The sequence below is a fragment of the Pocillopora damicornis genome, chromosome 3, assembly GCF_964200805.1.
Source record: "Pocillopora damicornis chromosome 3, jaPocDami1.2, whole genome shotgun sequence".
NCBI classification, from domain to species: Eukaryota; Metazoa; Cnidaria; class Anthozoa; order Scleractinia; family Pocilloporidae; genus Pocillopora; species Pocillopora damicornis.
Window position 1 is genome coordinate 13,657,085 of NC_142672.1, and position 16,615 is coordinate 13,673,699.

At 40.4% G+C, this 16,615-nt stretch overlaps 2 protein-coding genes across 2 annotated transcripts in view; both read left to right on the plus strand.

The window, feature by feature from the left end:
• The window catches only part of LOC113674240 (uncharacterized), a 22,094-nt gene extending 7,367 nt beyond the window's left edge, over positions 1-14,727 (plus strand). The window contains exons 6-26 of the mRNA XM_089200589.1: positions 636-3,107; positions 3,379-3,449; positions 4,198-4,279; positions 4,400-4,468; positions 5,209-5,265; positions 5,848-5,919; positions 6,203-6,263; positions 6,437-6,465; positions 7,424-7,516; positions 7,742-7,860; positions 8,094-8,164; positions 8,398-8,512; positions 8,867-8,960; positions 9,603-9,689; positions 10,375-10,470; positions 10,804-10,872; positions 11,979-12,037; positions 12,519-12,613; positions 13,247-13,344; positions 13,499-13,606; positions 13,972-14,727. Coding sequence (XP_089056715.1) covers positions 636-3,107; positions 3,379-3,449; positions 4,198-4,279; positions 4,400-4,468; positions 5,209-5,265; positions 5,848-5,919; positions 6,203-6,263; positions 6,437-6,465; positions 7,424-7,516; positions 7,742-7,860; positions 8,094-8,164; positions 8,398-8,512; positions 8,867-8,960; positions 9,603-9,689; positions 10,375-10,470; positions 10,804-10,872; positions 11,979-12,037; positions 12,519-12,613; positions 13,247-13,344; positions 13,499-13,606; positions 13,972-14,046 — 4,092 coding nt within the window. The 3' untranslated portion in view covers positions 14,047-14,727. The remainder of the gene's footprint in view (positions 1-635; positions 3,108-3,378; positions 3,450-4,197; positions 4,280-4,399; positions 4,469-5,208; positions 5,266-5,847; positions 5,920-6,202; positions 6,264-6,436; positions 6,466-7,423; positions 7,517-7,741; positions 7,861-8,093; positions 8,165-8,397; positions 8,513-8,866; positions 8,961-9,602; positions 9,690-10,374; positions 10,471-10,803; positions 10,873-11,978; positions 12,038-12,518; positions 12,614-13,246; positions 13,345-13,498; positions 13,607-13,971) is intronic.
• A 1,479-nt stretch (positions 14,728-16,206) lies between these two features.
• LOC149048305 (uncharacterized) overlaps positions 16,207-16,615 on the plus strand; it is a 1,091-nt gene continuing 682 nt past the window's right edge. The window contains exons 1-2 of the mRNA XM_089200592.1: positions 16,207-16,327; positions 16,494-16,615. The exon at positions 16,494-16,615 is cut by the window's right edge and continues 682 nt beyond it. Of these exons, the coding sequence (XP_089056718.1) occupies positions 16,515-16,615 (101 nt within the window). The 5' untranslated portion in view covers positions 16,207-16,327; positions 16,494-16,514. The remainder of the gene's footprint in view (positions 16,328-16,493) is intronic.

A 16,615-nucleotide genomic window follows, 5' to 3' on the forward strand; every position in this document is an offset into this window, starting at 1 on the left:
TACATCCCTGCTTCCTGTTACGTTAGCCTTTCCACTTTCGTGTTTCTAAGCTCTCGCAAAATAAATTTTATACGTCTCTCTAAACTCAACGAGCCGAAAAAACGTTCAAATTTTTGCTTTTCTCCACATACGTATAAACCTTCTTTCAAATTGTTGATTAAGTGATTAAGTGTTTCCATTGTGAACCTGCGTGCTAAAGCTTCTATTCCTATGAATTATGAATATTTACAATCGTTGCGCTGTAAAGCGGGCATAATATTTCTGTTCCAATTTTTTCACAAATATTTCTTGTGTTTTGATTTAGTTTTCCACCAATATCTTCATAAATCGAACGGGGCTGGGTGCGAATGTATAGTTTCATCCAGGAAGTCAACCCGTAACTTTTGAAGGATATGAATGTTGGCTTCGCCTGCTACTCTGATTAAATGTAAGCAAACAAACCAAATGAATTCAAATTGAATTAAAAGGTGGATTCAACGGGTTCACCTTAACCACAAATAGCAATTCCCAAGGGAATTGATTTTTAGGACGCGGTAATTTACAAGTGATAACTTCATTGTGCCCTCACATCCAATTAGAGGCTATTAACGGCAATTTTTTTGATCGATAACGTTTTGTTTGAATTCTCTTTCTAGAGCCCAAGAGACCTCACAAAATCAGTGACACCACCGCTTGCTTTCAGAGTGTCCTCTCGTCCGACGAATCTGTCATCAAACCGAGTGAAGGATAAGCAGCTTCCGCGACCGATTCCGAAACCTTTCGCTGTCAAGCCCAGTCTGACAGGCTCCTCACTCACAAGGACATCATCTTCTCATTTGGCGGGCGATGTTGGTTGTGGCTCCATTCCTCCGCCTCCCAGCTTTTTACAGTCATCAGATTCGTCATCTTGTTCCCCTCCTCCGCCGCCATTACTGTACATCCCTGCGGCGGCTCAGAGAGTCACTCATCTTCACGGTCCTCCTACCCTTCAAAGATTCCCATCGACTTCTCCTACGCGAGATCAAGAAAGCACTTCGCCTTCAGAGGTAAGGCACAGGCTGACAACCATTCAAGATGATGGACCACCGCCTTTAAAGAGGTATCCTCCTATAGATGTGGAACGAGAGGACGTGAAGAGAAACAACGTCTCGAAGGAGCCATCTTTAAGAAAGGCTGGAACTTCAGAATTCCCGCCAATTTTATGGACATCAAACAATAGAGAAAAAAAGGACCATGCTACAGTTGAAACTGCTACATTTAAGGGATCGAACTCTTCTGTTTGTGACTTGACTAAAATTTCCGAGGTAGGAAAAAAGGTTGACACGAATGCAACTACCTGGAGGAGTAAAGAAATGCCACTGTTACGGAGACACTCTTCAGCAAGTGAGGTCGCGGATGTGCGCGTTGAAGATCGCTTGCTTTTCTCCGGGGCATCACGTAGGATCAATTCCAGCAGTAGTCCTCCTCGTCTGCAGCGGGTTCCTATCTCGGTGGATACAGCCACTGAAATGCATCTTAATCGCGTTGTTTCCTCCGGAAATTTAACTGAACCTACCCGGAAGCATATAGAAGCTTCCAGAAGTCGTTATTCGCCAAACTTCCCGTCTCACCCTCCAAGACTGGTTAGACACTCACCAAGTCACCTTGGAAGGAACGCTAGTCCAGCATTTCTCCAAAATGACTCATTGAACATCGGCGTTGATCCCAGTCGGCGACAGTCTTCGCCGTTTTTTGATTTAGCTTCCTCTAAACCCGTAAGTGCGCAGCCTATTCAGGAAACACCTCTCGGTAGAACTATTCCTGTTGGGTCTCTAGTTTCCGCCAGACATTCTCCGTTGTTTACGTCTAGTCAGGCCAAGTACAAGAGTACTTACGTTTTCTCAAATCGGCAGACGTATGTGCAGCCAGTAAATGAGACGAGACCGTTGCCAGTCAGCGCCTTGATGGTGCCCACTGCAAATGGTGTAAACGTCTCTGGAAATCATTCCGAAGTTAATGCAATGCGACTTCAATTAAATAGCGGTTTCAGCCGATTGAACGAGTGGCAGCTTTCCCACCCTGTGCAGAATCCGTGTCCAAGCCCTTCATCGTCCTCGTATATTCATCGTGGAACAAATCTCAGTGTCATGCCGGAAAATAGACAGCTTAGTAATTCTCCTGTAGGATTTAAGAGAATCCCATCTCCAAGATCTGACTTGTTCAGCGGCATTTCATCAGCACCAGTTGATATTTCATGTATGTCGCACGCTGGCCCTAAAATAGATTCTACGGTTTCAGGAGTTAAACCGTGGGCTTTCCAGCCTAGTTTAAGACAAAAAGAAAACTCTCTTGGAGGCTTGCCTCCTACATGGTCTCATTTACAGTCTCCCTATTCAATACCATCCGTTGTTTCCCGTAGTTCTCCTAAACCGTATACTTTTTCTGCAAATCTTTCACAAGCCTCGCGCCATTCTGGGTCGTATTCTGTTTTGCATTCAAACGCAGGGACGTTAGAAAGATATTCCGTAGGAGCGTCTGGATCGAGTGATTGTCAGTACGTGTCAGTTATTCAGCGCGCGAATGCCAACAAAGGTGAACCATCACGGCGCGAGATTTGGACAGGCGAACAAGGAAATGTCAAAACATTTCAGTTGCCAAAGGCATTTCAAGGAGGCGATATGCGATATGATGCGAGCTCAAATGCTTTGTTAAACAAAATTTCATCACCAGATGCATCCAAGAGGGAGCAATCATCCAAAGATCATCTTAAACAAGTACAATCTTCTGTAAAAGATTTCGATTCTGTCAACTTGAATCGGCAAACGCCAAGCGCATCAAGCAATCATGAGAAGGAGAGGCCGCCAACTTCGGACTCACCCAGGTTAAAGGCAAAGAAAGACAAAGTTGCGGGTTCAACAAAATGTGTCAATACAGGTTCCAAGGTGAACAGTCCACCAAAAGTTGTAAAGAAAACTTTAGGCTCCAAGCAAAAAGAGGCGTTGTGTTCTCTGCCAGTTAAACCAAATGATTCACCTGTTTTTTATCCAAGTGAAGAGGAATTCCGCAATCCTGTCGCATACATCAACGCGATACGCGGCCACGGAGAAAAGTTTGGTATCTGTGTGATTTGCCCTCCTGAATCTTGGAAGGTTTGTCTGATTTTATGTTTTTACAGTTAAATCAGTAGAAGTGGGAAAGATGTTACTCAAGCTTTGTCAAATTACAAAAACGTAATTGCCCTTATTTATATGAAATTCCACTCTGAAATGTATTTGGTATTTACAAAGCAACCTTTTTTCTTTCGTAGTTTTCAAGTAATAGCGTTCCAAACTTCATCTCTTGGGTCAAGAAACAGTGTTTTCTTCTGTCTAAATTGTATTTATTGTTGTGGTTATTATTTATCATTTTTCTTGCATTTAGCCCGAGTTTCAGGTGTCCGACAATTTGCGTTTTAATAGCGAGTGTCAGTTGATTCACAAACTCCAAGACAGGTGAGAAACTGGTGCAAGTAAGGCTGTTAGTTAAAACCTCCCCCCCCCCCCCCCCCCCAAAAAAAAAGAGACCAGGATATAAGTATCAATTCTCTCCTTCCTGGTTAAAATTTGCGCAAGCTGTTGAGACATAAAAATTTCATTGCCTAATCCATTTCACGATGATTACATCGTTAGAGTGTAAATTAAACACTTTTTTTCATTAAACTGCTTTTCGATTGATTAACCTATACCACACTTGCCACCGTCTCAGTTTGTGAGAGCGGAGCGAATCATCATCATTAAGACCAATAAGGAAGAACCCATTGTGAATGTATGTGAGCGAGCGCAGGAAACTACAATCAGCGTTAAAACTAGTTGACATAACGTGTTTGAAGAGTCCTCTTTATGTGTAGAATAACACTCCTGTTTCTTCCCCTCTCTAAATCTCTCAAATCAAGACCCTGTCTTCCCCATCTAATGTTGCCTGTACGAAGCTTTAAGTTCATAAAATCACGGTACAACATTGTTTTTTGGGGAAAAGGCGAAAAAGGTCAACTTAACACGAGCAAAAGAGATAAAGTTGAAGCAATAGGAGGCTGAAAAGATCAAAGTGTCAACAATTTTGTCGCCGATTGTAGGTTTTCGTTTTTTGGCATTCGAGCGGTGGAGAGGACAGCGCTATTTCCTCTCTGTGACGCTCTCCCACGCTCAAAGGAAAAATACCTTTGTAGACGTTGTTAAGCTTTCTTGGTGTTGAATTTTCCAGGTGGGGTCCTGTGGAAGAAGAATTGGCTTGCATCCGCAAGCATCTCGATCAGCAGTCAATTTCTCTTGCGCCCATGCCTCAGGTGAGGGATTTAGTAAATTAGCTCCTAAAATTAATACCACTGATAAAAACCCTTATGTTTTTTCTGGGTAAACTATCACCATCAAATGTAAATGTTACGAATATTTATCTTGTCTCGCAGATTGGTGGATACGAACTCGATCTTCCTCAGTTTTCCAGAGTGATGAAACAATTTGGAGGACTGCAGAAGGTGACATGGTTGTTCTTGTGTGGATAGTTACAGGCGCTGCTTCTTAGAGCTCCTTTCAAACTCGCTAAACGAAGTAGGAACTTTCAGAATTAATCTATTTCGTAAAAGACTCGGTGGCCTGGGAGTTAGCGTACTTGAATCCAGACTGAGAGGACTAGATTCGCGTCCATGCTTGGTCATTGTTTTGTGTTTATGACTAAGACACTTAACTCTCACCACAATGGCGCATTCCACCTTAGAGTGAAGCAATATTCATGGTAACGTCATGCTGGTGACACCTTGACAAGCTAAGGTAGTCATGGGCCCTGAGGCTCATAGGACCAAAACGCGCAGGAACTGCTTTATTAAATATTTATTTTCCACGTTACTGCCGACAGTTTGCGAGGAAAAGCAAATTTCCTTCGATGTAAAAGAGATGTAGACTGCAGCTCATAAAATGAAGGCAGAAAGGCAGATTTAGTATAATTGGCAGGCGAAAACTAACGGCCATTGCCGCCGTCATAGACAGTGGGAATAAACCTTTTGATTCGTTAAATGCCTGTCATAATGTTCGCTTTTCTAACTGCGTCATTTTTTCCTAGAACTTGTTGACGAGAATTTGGTGTTGCATTGGGATAACACTCTCAAGTTGTTGAGTTTTTTAGTTTTCGTCGCTGGTCTATGCTTTGGAACTGTTAGGAGAAATTAAACGGCAATTGCTACTGAGTTAAACTTGAAGATTGTTTTGTTTGACTTTTCAGGTTATTGACAACAAAAAATGGACGAAAATTGCCGAAGTGATGAAAATTCCTCGGGGGGTAAGTTACTAATTTTTACCTGTGGAATATATTAGATTTGTAGCGGTTTCAATAATTTTTTGCCTTAAAACGGTTGCCTGTAGGCGGCGGTGCCATAAGGCGAAACCCAAACAAGAGAACCAATACGCAGGCTCGACAGACAGCGGTAAGAGGTCTTATAGGCGGCGTCCTGATAACCAGCTTCTATAAAAGCTCTGAATTTGTCGTCCATTTGAAGCAACGACTGATCAGAAATCTCCCAGAGAAGTACTTTTAAAATGGTTTCGATCATTTTTCAAAGTCACTTGGTAATTGGTCTCGCGGAAAAGTTTACGGGGATAGAGAAATCACAAAATCTCGTACATTTGACGGACTGCGTCAATGAATCAATTTCTTCGTTGTCGTCAAGAATTCTCTTTTTCTCTCTTCAGACGAAATCTCTTGCTTTGGACAGACCAGAAAAAACTGTACTTGAACAAAGATTTTCGAAAAAGCCAATGTGTTTGAATTTAGAGCTTTTAACCATGCAAGACGCGTGCTACCAACGTGTTTAAGGAAAACTTTTCGGAATTGATAACACTTCCTCTGGTTGTTTCATTTCAGGCTCAAGACCGAATAGGAAAACTACAGGATATTTATTGTAAATACTTGCTCTCGTACGATCTGCTTCCGCAGGTGAGCTTGTTTGCTTGTACTTGGCTTAACTCTGTACATCCTAATAGTAGTATGATTTTCTCCGTACTTTTCGCTGTTCATTACTTATGGTACTGATCAGGAGAAGTTGTTATCCAGTCAAGGACTTTTTGAGCGGCTGATCATTCCCTTTATACTTGTAATCTTAACGTTTGATCCGGTAGTGATAATTTATAGAGAAATTAGAGTTTGTAATCTAAAATGCGCCACTTGCGAGTATTTATTTTCCAGTGTTTCTTTGTAAAACTGTTCGTTTTTCTTTCAGGAAGAAAAAGACAAATTGTTGCAACAGGTCAACTCGGAGAGGAAAAGTAACAATCCCTGTGGTACGTTCAAGGAGTGACACTGACTTACAAATTATTTCTTATTGAGAGTAAAGTTTCGCATACAGCCGTTGTACCACTACTCTCTATTTCCAGCATTGTGTTTCACTGTTTTACATTACGCCTCCAAGTTTAGTGTTGATTGTCAACACTAAAGATTGTTTTCTCCTATCTAGAAAAAGACGCGGATTCTTGGTCAATGAAGGTACGGGAGGCATTCTATATTTTACTTTTCACCTGTGTAGCTTTTTGTAAGTTTCCGTTGGACACTTTCACAAACTTGATGTGCACGGGAAGTATATACCGACGTTGATTCCCTGGACGAAATCCCTTGTGCAGTACAAACTAAGGCATCACCATAACTTCGAGTGGCATGCCCTTTCGACTCGTTCTCATAATTCAAACAAATTTGAATTCTTGGAATGAGCCGCGATGACAAAACGTTTCACTTTAATAGAACTCTTTTCCGGAGAGCGATACCATGGGCTAGTCTTAATGACAGTTGTTCCTGCGTGTTTGCCGACCTGAAGACAAAAGGCAACCCAGTAGACCAGCAGTATCCAAAATCTGATTTCGTCTAGCTTGCGAGCTGACCCTCATTATTAAAACTGTTGGACACGCGTTTCTCAGCACCCGGAAAGATTTCAGACGACTCGGAAAGAGGTTTACCGGTCGGTGTTAACCCTTTAACTTCCAAGATCTCATCAGTAATTCTCCTTACTGTCTTCCATACAGTTCTTGTGATGTTAGTTTGGAGAATTTGGGATAGGATCAACCGACAATCCCCTAATTGATACTTTTCTTTATTCTCATCACTTGTCTGCTTGACACTGTATGGATATTGTAAGAAGAAATTCTGCCTTGGTCACTCATGGGAGTTAAAGTGTTAAACCCCTGACAGACCTCTCGCTGACTTGCACTGCTCTAGGGCTCATACTGTCTTGCAGTCGTAGTAAGGCTCGCGCTGAAGCGCTTAGATTTCTTCTTGCATCAGAATCCCACTTTTAATTACAAACAGCAAGTAATCTGAGCCAACTTATCAGTCAGACAGTAATATCTGATGCGTTACTATATCTTCAGAACCAATCTCAAAGGAAATATACTACGGCAAGTAGAGAGAACTTCTGTGATTAGGGCACTGATTTGTTATTATTTTATGTTAGGGTCGTAACTTGTCTTTGGTACCATTCCAAAGACTTGCACGCAACGTGCAAGAGCATTTCTTTAAGAAGCCACCTTTGGCTAACGACGTCGAGGTATGCGTGTGTGTGTTTGTCATTTTGTTGTTATTTTTTAATTACGATTATATGTTTTATTTGGTTTACGAATATTGGGGGGGGGGGGGGGGGGTATTGAAGAGTGTTGCGGAAGCCTGGAAGCCTGTAGTAAAAAATATTTGAGGAACGGCTGCTGGTAATTCAAGCCATCATCCATGAATAACATTTTTTTTTCATCGTTATTATTCTTGTTATTGTTTTTAGCGGGAATTCTGGAAGCTTGTTCATAATCGCGACAACTATATTTCTGTTCACCGTGGAAGTGTAGACACAAACCAGGAGAACAGCGGCTTTCCAACTGAAAAAGGAAATGTTTATTCAAAGTAAGTAATTAACACAACTAGAAAAAAAAAAAGGAATGATAGATACATAAAAGCTTATTAGTAAGGTTAAAATATCTTCCAGATTAAGACAGATAGTTCCCTGCTTTGTCTAATCAAAGTAGCTGGCGCTTCGGAAACGAGCAGCCGGTGAAAGCGCCGGTCGCCGAAGCGTCCAGCGGACATTATTTATACCTTACTCTTTACTCCATGTCTAAACTAACTAATTTTCATAGGAATGGATGGAACCTGAACGTTCTTCCACATTTGCCCGGTTCAGTTTTGAAACACCTGGGATTTGTTCAAGGTGAGAGCAATTTTGAGACAGAATCTTGTTATTTAACAGCTATAAAATCAACTCTACCCCAGTTATATACGAGATTCTGCGGATTGCAGTTTGTTTGTTTGTAAGCTCTACATAACTTGCTTTAAGATCCCCCCCCCACCAACCGATCTCAAATGCTAGTATTAGGATTAAAGAGATGCCTTTTAAACAAGGCTTACAATGACCACACTGTCCGGTTTCAATTGCAATTTTAGATGTCACAGTGCCTTGGCTTCAGTTCGACATGATTTTCTCTGCGATTTCCTGGCAGACTCAACCTCTTGCTCTCTACACAGTGGATTACCTCCACAACGGAGGGGAGAAAATTTGGTAAGGGATTAACTCTTGCGGTTATACTAGGCATCTCGTCTGAACTTTTTAGTTTAGAGAGAAATTCAGACATTTTGCCATTTTTTGGTATCACACATCATATGACTCCCTCACACCCCCACCCCTCCCCATCTGTCCACCCTCACACTCCCACCCCTCCCCAGCTGTCCACGTCACATCCCCCGTCCCCCCCCATCTGTCCACCCTCACACCCCACCCCTCCCTTTCTGTCTACCCTCACACCCCTACCCCTCCCCATCTGCCTCACGTATTTGTATCGCTCAACCGTTTTAAGCACGCATAGCGTCAGACAAATGGTTTTTAATAGGATGGTTATTACTGGATGTGTCTTAGGTATAGTGTTCCGGTTGGAGAAAAGAAAAATTTTTTATCTGTCTGTGGCCAAAGGCAAAGCGGAGCAACGGAAACAACAGAAGTAGACAAAATGGTGAGACTTTTTAATTGAAGACATTCAGTTTTTTGAAGACATTCAGTTTTTTTGAAGACATTCAGTTTTTTGAAGAAATTCAGTTTTTTGAAGACATTCAGTTTTTTTTAGGACAATCAGATATGAACAGTCACATGGTGCCGAAAAGCATGCAATTAAAGTATGACGCGATTACCTACGAGAGACCAGACCAGGTGATACCAAACAAGGTGTTCGCAAAGAAAAGCGAAATGATTTTCTCGCGGTAGACAAGAGAAGGAAATGGAGAGAGACATACAGTTGTACCAAACTGTGCCGGTGGCTGTTCCTTCAATTTTTTTTTCTCCCGTTGCGAATTATTTGCATCACGTGTTTTTCAAAAAGAAGGACAGTTAATAAAGTTATGGTCAAGAAACTTATTGACAGCTCAAAACAAATTCAAGGCTAATGGTTTGTGAACATATATTACCGTTCTCTCTCATGCAACCCTGCAGGGATGACCCAACACTCGAAATGGCAGCTTTTCCATACTCGCTTGTCAATGAAATGTTTCACTCTGCTGCGGACGCAACACGTCAAGTTTCCTTCAGAACCACCCACCTTAAATTTTTTCAATCCTAAACATTGGGCATGAAATTTTTCCCCAATTTTGTTTTTCTGCAGGTTTCTCCCAGCAGTTTATCGGACAACGGAGTGACGGTGACAAGAGTTGTACAAAAAGAGGGACAGTTCGTGATCGTCTTTCCGGACGTAAGATGTACTTTACTTTCTACCTTGAAACGTTTTCGTTGTGTCGGTAGTTTGTAATAAAAGGCTACCCTAGATCTTATAGATCCGAAGTTAAGTAAACTTATTTCAGTTCAGATGAGCCAGGATGTTTCATTGCACTTATTACAAAAAGGCGAAACAGGAAGACGACTAGACGACCGACTCCGAGAACACCTTCGTGATGTTTAGAGGAATGACAGACGTATACAAACCAGTCGCGAGACTCTTAAATTTTCCAAATCATTCTAAGCAACATATAGTAGTCTGCGCCTTTTCTTTACATCAAGACGATACGGAAAGCCGCAAAACTTTATAACAGAGAAATGTGTTTTGAATCGGCACTCTTAATCACCACGGTATCAACGAACGCTTTTCTTAAGCTTGCTTATTTATTCTTGTTTTTCTCGTTACCATCTCCCCACCAATGGCGTAACTGCACCTTTCTGTATAGAAAACCACACACAGCCCACAATCCCACATTTTCTCTGACAAAGGGCTTACGCTCGAAACGTCAGCTTTAAAGACTCTTTACGGTGGCCAATGCACATTATCTACTCATGTAATAAAATCAAAATATTTTGATCTCTGTTGAGTTAATTTCCCGAAACAGAAAACATTTGCAATTGAAGGAACACAGCAAACATTCTTACCGAATTTTTTTTCATAGGTTTATTACAGTAGCATCAGTTGCGGGTATTCTATTTCTGAAGCAGTGGCCTTTGCAACTCCTGACTGGGTTGTGCTTGGGTGTAAACGCTATAAGGTGAGATATTAGAAGAGTCATTGTTTTAACCGACGACGTCGTTGTTTTCTTGCTAAAGTACTGTTTAAAGGTGTAGCGACTTTGGCTTCCCTATTTCCCCTGTTACCTGATGTTTAAACTTATTTTCGTACATTTCAACGGAATTAACAATGCGCACAGCATTTTGGCCAGCTGTGCAAAGATGGGCGATAGTTTCCGCTGAATCCAAAATTATTCGTCAGTTGACGGGAGCTGCATTCATTTCGCCAGGTCGACTGAAGTTCATCTCTTTCAGCATCTTTTCATTCATTTTTTGTTATTTCATTCATTTCTACTTTTTTTACCCCTCTTCAGGAATTGCAGGGCACCTCTTGGTGGAGCGAGTTTGCGTTGGAGAGGCTGTTGCTTGGCCTTGCTGAAGAGGTAAAAAAACACCGGTTATGTGACTTCAACCTGGCTTTCTTTCACTCTAAAAAGCGTTATTGCACGAAGCCACGAAGGCCACTGATATCGGAGGAGGACAAACGAAAATTATGAAAATTGGTATCTTTTGAATGCAAAAATTTAACCAATTTTCTTTTTCAAGTCTAAAAGACAATGCGTAAAATGTAATAAACAAAAAACGCTTCATTAATAAACTGAAGGATTTTGAAATTGTCACGAGAGAAATATTCTGACGTTGTGGTTTACAGCTGTCACTTCAAGAATCGTTATACTACTTCTTGTTTAGTTTTTTTTTTGTGTTTTTCATTATTGTTTAGTGTTATATATATATATATATATCCTAATAATCTAAGTTTGATTCTTTGGCCCTGAATCAAAGAAATTTCCCTGCTTTACAAGATTGCTTTATAAATTGTACGGAGAAATCACTTATCGATCACCTCTTAGAGTAAAAGAGTCAAGGTTTAGTTTGAGCAAACGAAATTTTTGAGCCCAATAAAAGTGGCCGCAGTGTATACCTACAGTTGCATAGTATTATGGGTGTGATATTCTTTATTTATTGATATATTTGTGGTGAGGTTCCGTTGCTAATGTTTAAGCTCTTACAATATCTTCATAATAAAGTGAATCATTGTTGAAAATTCTTCGCCTGAAAATGTGAGTGCGGTGGGTGGGTAACAGGCGGAGTGATGTTATGAATTGCATTGGGTAGTTTCGTTTCCTCTTAACAGCGAGCAAACAACAAAGCTTGTAGACAAATAAGTTTATTTGGGGAGGGCCTGACAATAACCAACCCAAAACACTAATTTGTTATTTTTCCGTGGGAGAATTTGGGATTCGAAGTAGAAATCAAGAGCTCTTTCATCCGATCCTCATTCACTTGGTTTCCTAGCTTTTTGCCAAATTGCTCGGGAATTTTTTTACCTTATGAGGAATAAAAGCTGTCGTTTCATGGTCGATACACTAGTCGGATGTTGACTTTCCGATTTGTGTTGCAATGGCGACGAACATTGAATGATTTGTGACATAAGCCGCAGAAAATCAAAACAAAGTATAATGCCTCTTACTTTTCCTTTGCTTATCAGCTGAATGTGGAAAACCAGGAAATACTTCAGTGTTTACTGATGGAGCTCAAGTCTGTGAGGTAATGCTGTTCTTGTTTGCTTTTATTTATTATTACTATTATTATTATTATTTTAACTACTTTTATTATAGTCGTTTTTATTATCGTCATCATCACCGTTATTTTTATCATTAGTATTATCATAATTGCTTTTAATTCTGTGATTGATATTGCTCTTACTATTATTATTATTATTATTATATTATTATATTATTATTATTATTATTATTATTATTATTATTATTATTATTATTATTATAGAAAAGACTTTGGTGCTTTCTCGGTGGGAGTTAACACAAGATAATTTGGTTTTATAAGCTAAGTTGATAATGTAATCGCCACCGTAAAAGAGTTTCTAAAGCTTATGTTTCAAGCGCTAACTCGTCGTCAGCGTGATTTTCTTAGTTAGGTGCTGGAAGTAGGAATGTCTTTAGAAAGCTGATAAATAGTATATAAACTTTTGAAAGTGATGTTTTTTTTGTGTTTCTTTTTTCCTCCAAAGGGATGAAGAGAAGTCCTTAATGGTTCAGCTTCTAGAACTCGGTTTGGTTGAAACGCATGTCGACAACGAAAAGAAATCTTCAGGGTCGCCTGGAGGTAAGAATGGGTGGATATTTTCAGGAATAAAAACCCGTGAATGAGTTTATGATAAATCCCGGCAGGGTGAGGCATATAAATCTTGAGGAGTTTGTTGATCGATTTCTCAGAGAGAATGTTAAACTAAGTTGATTTTCGTGTTAAAGATACTTTCCTTAGGAGCTTTGCTATGGCTTGTGCAACTCGGAGAAAAGTGAACAAAATATTTCAAATGGTCATATAAATCCGTTTCAATCACGGTCCTATCCTTCCTTGGCCATATTTTTCTTGAATATTCTGTGTTTTTACGATACGAAAAATTGCCAATTCTGCATAAATTCAAATTAAGGTAGTTCTGCAACAGATGACTCAAGAATCCTTTAACGTTGCCTTTTCATTCGAGTAATGCAAGCAACGGAAGCGAACCCACGACCCTCTGCGCATCTGTCAGTTGTTGTGGAACTTGACCATAAGGAGACCCGTACCGAGATGGTCATTAGTGACAGATGTTTTTCTTAATGCTGGGAAAAGCCTTCCATGGTAAACCTCAGCATTCCATATTGCCAGTTTAGCTCTTCAATACGGTACCTGATCTTGGTACTTTTCACTAGCCTGACGAACCTCCTCATTGTCACTTTTCTGATGTTGTTTTAGGTAGGAAAGGAAAAAAGTCAACCACAAACTGGCCTCACGCTGATTCAGGCTGTGTTTTGTATTGCGAGGTCTGTGACCGTCCGTGCTACGTGTCAGCGGTGAGTGTCCACTTGCGTCTGCGTAAAGTACACAGATTTTTACCTAGGGGAAAGCTCGTCGACCTCTTTTGGATGACGCGGTGTAAGAGTGGTGTGTTTGACTATAAACAGTAACTTTTGTACTCTCTAAATTCTGTCCTCTCGATCTCCACAGGTAACAAGTGAACATGATCCTCAAGTACTCTGTCTAAAACACGCTGTGGAACATATCCGTCAGAAGGCTTCGCCTGAAGGCTTTAAAATTTTGACCAGATATGATACGGTAAGTAACGAGACGAAAAATTAACAGATTTAGGAAACACCACGCACTGTCCTAATGATCACCATGTTGCACTGCGGGTTGTGGAGTCCAGGCTCGAGTCTTGGGTTAGGGTCGTTGTGGATGTGGTACAGATGTTTCTTGATGAAATCAGCAGTGCAATGTAACGAGTGGTGGACGTCCCAGCGCGACAGTATAACGTGTTCTTTAAATTCTGATGTTATCGTATCATGTATGTTCAATTCCTTTTCTTTTGAGACGTAACTCAAACAGGTTCTCTACTTACCCTATACAGATTTTGCGGCAGAATTACGTCGTTATTTTGCACACTTTTTTTCAATTACTGACTGATGTGCTTTTTATTTTAGTCTCGACTGGAAGAACTTGTACGCAAGATTGAGGAAAAGCTGAAAAACGTGCAAACCTCACAAACTTCAAAGTAATATAAGTTGAACTTTGCAAGCGTCTCTTTAGAACTTCCTGAAACAAACAATGTAATTGTAAGGCATATAAAAGTGCTGGGAATAGATATAAGGTCTGGGGTGGGGACAGTAGTGAGGTGATGGGAGCTGTTAGGGAAGGAAAAATGGAGGAAAATTCTTTAAATAAATACAACAGGTCCCCCCCCCCTCTCCTCCCATTCTTCTGCCTTCTTCCGAGATACGGTGCTTACTCTGTGTACTTCAGCACAGTCCTAACCGGGAAAGGACTAATCTTCTCTTGAGAACACCTAGTGTTTTTTTCTTGTTTCTCGTTACCCTTTTGTTGACAGACTTTCACACAAACGTGCCTATTTTAATTTTTAGGTTTTGTACTTGTGTTTTGTTTTATTTGTTGTTTTTTTTTTTAATTCAAACCCTTTCAAAGTTTCTTTTGCTAATTTTTATGCATTAGTTGGCTTTTTGGGTCAGAATATACGGAGAGATGTTAACTTCTTTTACTGTGCATATGCACAATTGTGTGAGTGAAAATAAATAGCAAAAGCTAATTGTTGCTTTTAGAGGCAAGTGAATATATAGAAACAAAAATAATCTTTTATTAGGAACATATTTGAAATAATAAATACAATGCTCACAAAGATGTAATATGCTAAAGTTTATAAATAAATGATGAATTTAACGCAATTAAGATGACGTGTCTTTTCTGCAAGCAACTTTTCAGGGCTCCGATTAATAGCTGGGCTAGGTGTTTGAGCTCCCTGAATGGACTACCTTGAAGATTGCATGCGAGGAACAGCCAAGTGCGTCACTGATTTTTTTACCACATTGTGGTGTCTATTACTGTACAGAACCACGATAACTTAGAATCTCTTTGTGTTACAGAAAAAAAAGCAACTTTCGTTTTCGGGTGTAAAGAAGATTACGTTAAGAGAGAAATAGTTTTAACCCCCTCAACTTCCAACTAGAAATAATTGAATTCATTGGTGGTAACATTCACCCTTATATAATCCTTTCCAAGATACGTTTGTGAGCAACGCCAACCAAACGAATCCGCCACGAGCAGAACGCTGGGAATTTGCTCCGGACGTTACGTTCACCCCGAAATTCCGCATGCATCACAGGCGATCATGTAACTTTACGCTCGCGTTCCTCGTTCTAGGGTCATCTATAATGAAATGGAATAAAAGGCCCCCAATTCCAGCCTAGAGGTTTTCCGAGAGCCTTCGGATGAGGCGTTAATAGGATATCGCGGTACCCAAACCGTAAGTGTTATCAAATAGTCACTGGCATAACTGTTAAAACCACAAGCGGCCCAAGCTCCAGCTGTGAGATTATCATCCAGCGAAAAAGTATTCAGAGCGAAATTATACGAGTTTGTATGAGAATATTTACGACCGTTCTAAGGAATAAAAAAATAAGTCAAATTCTCGATAAAAAATCTCACCTTACTTCCACATTGGATCGCTTGTTATCTGACCGTTTACTACGTTGAAGGGAACCCATTTTAGCGAGTTATCCATTTCGAGGTTTTCTCCGTACATAAGAAAAGGGCAGGACTGTTTCTTCGCAAGATGATCATTCTCCTCACTCAAGAAGTGGGGAGAAAAACTCGACTACGTCTCGTGTTTCTCCCTACACTTCTTTCGTGCTGTAGCCGCTTCCTGCGTGCTTTACAACAGATCAAAGCACAAGAAGGCTTCTCTATTTGTTAACTAGCTTGCGCGACAATATTTTCATAATATATTAAAGTTCACACAGCAACCAGGTGGACAATCAGACATAGTTTGATGCTACTCTGGCTTGCAGATTTAATAAATGTAATCTATGAATTGTAACTTCTTCGGTTACATTCATTAAATCTGCAAACCAGAGTAGCATCAAACTATGTCTGATTTTCATAATATTTGCAACAATAACTCGCGTGATTCCTTGCAGAACTTGTAAACAATTACGATATTGTAAGCGGACAGGCTTACTCCCCTATCTTGGTAGCTATAACAACGGGCTGCCCCGAAGAGAATGTAAACATGTAACCATCCCACGCTTCAATCACATGTCAAGGTTATTGTGATAATTATGATTATTCAAATGTTAGTTGTCACGACAACTTTGACACGCCGCCTAATCTTGAGTTTCCCAAAGTGCTCCTTGCTATTCACACATATACCGGAAGCTACTCAGTTATGACTTGGTTACTTCTCGTGGTGATTTCGGTAATTCTAGAATTGTCTGCAGTCTTCCTCAACGTTCGATTGCTCTTATTTTGCTTCAAAGACGAGAAAAGGTACAAGTTTCTTCAGAAGGGTAGAGTTTTAGTCATTTTACAGTTTGTTTGCCAAGTTATAATTCTTGTCGTGGACTCTATAGAGTGGTGGAATGGATTCAATGTACAACTCAGTGAGTCGTGTGATGTCCCTAGAGTCCTGTTACTTTCTTTGATGTTCTTCCAGCCTTGTAACTTAACAGCAGTCATGACGGTCTGTTGTTCCTGTGAAGATAACGCGACACAGAAAACCCAAGAGTTATCATCTAAACTGCGAATCGGCGCAGCTTTAATGCTAGGATTTATCGG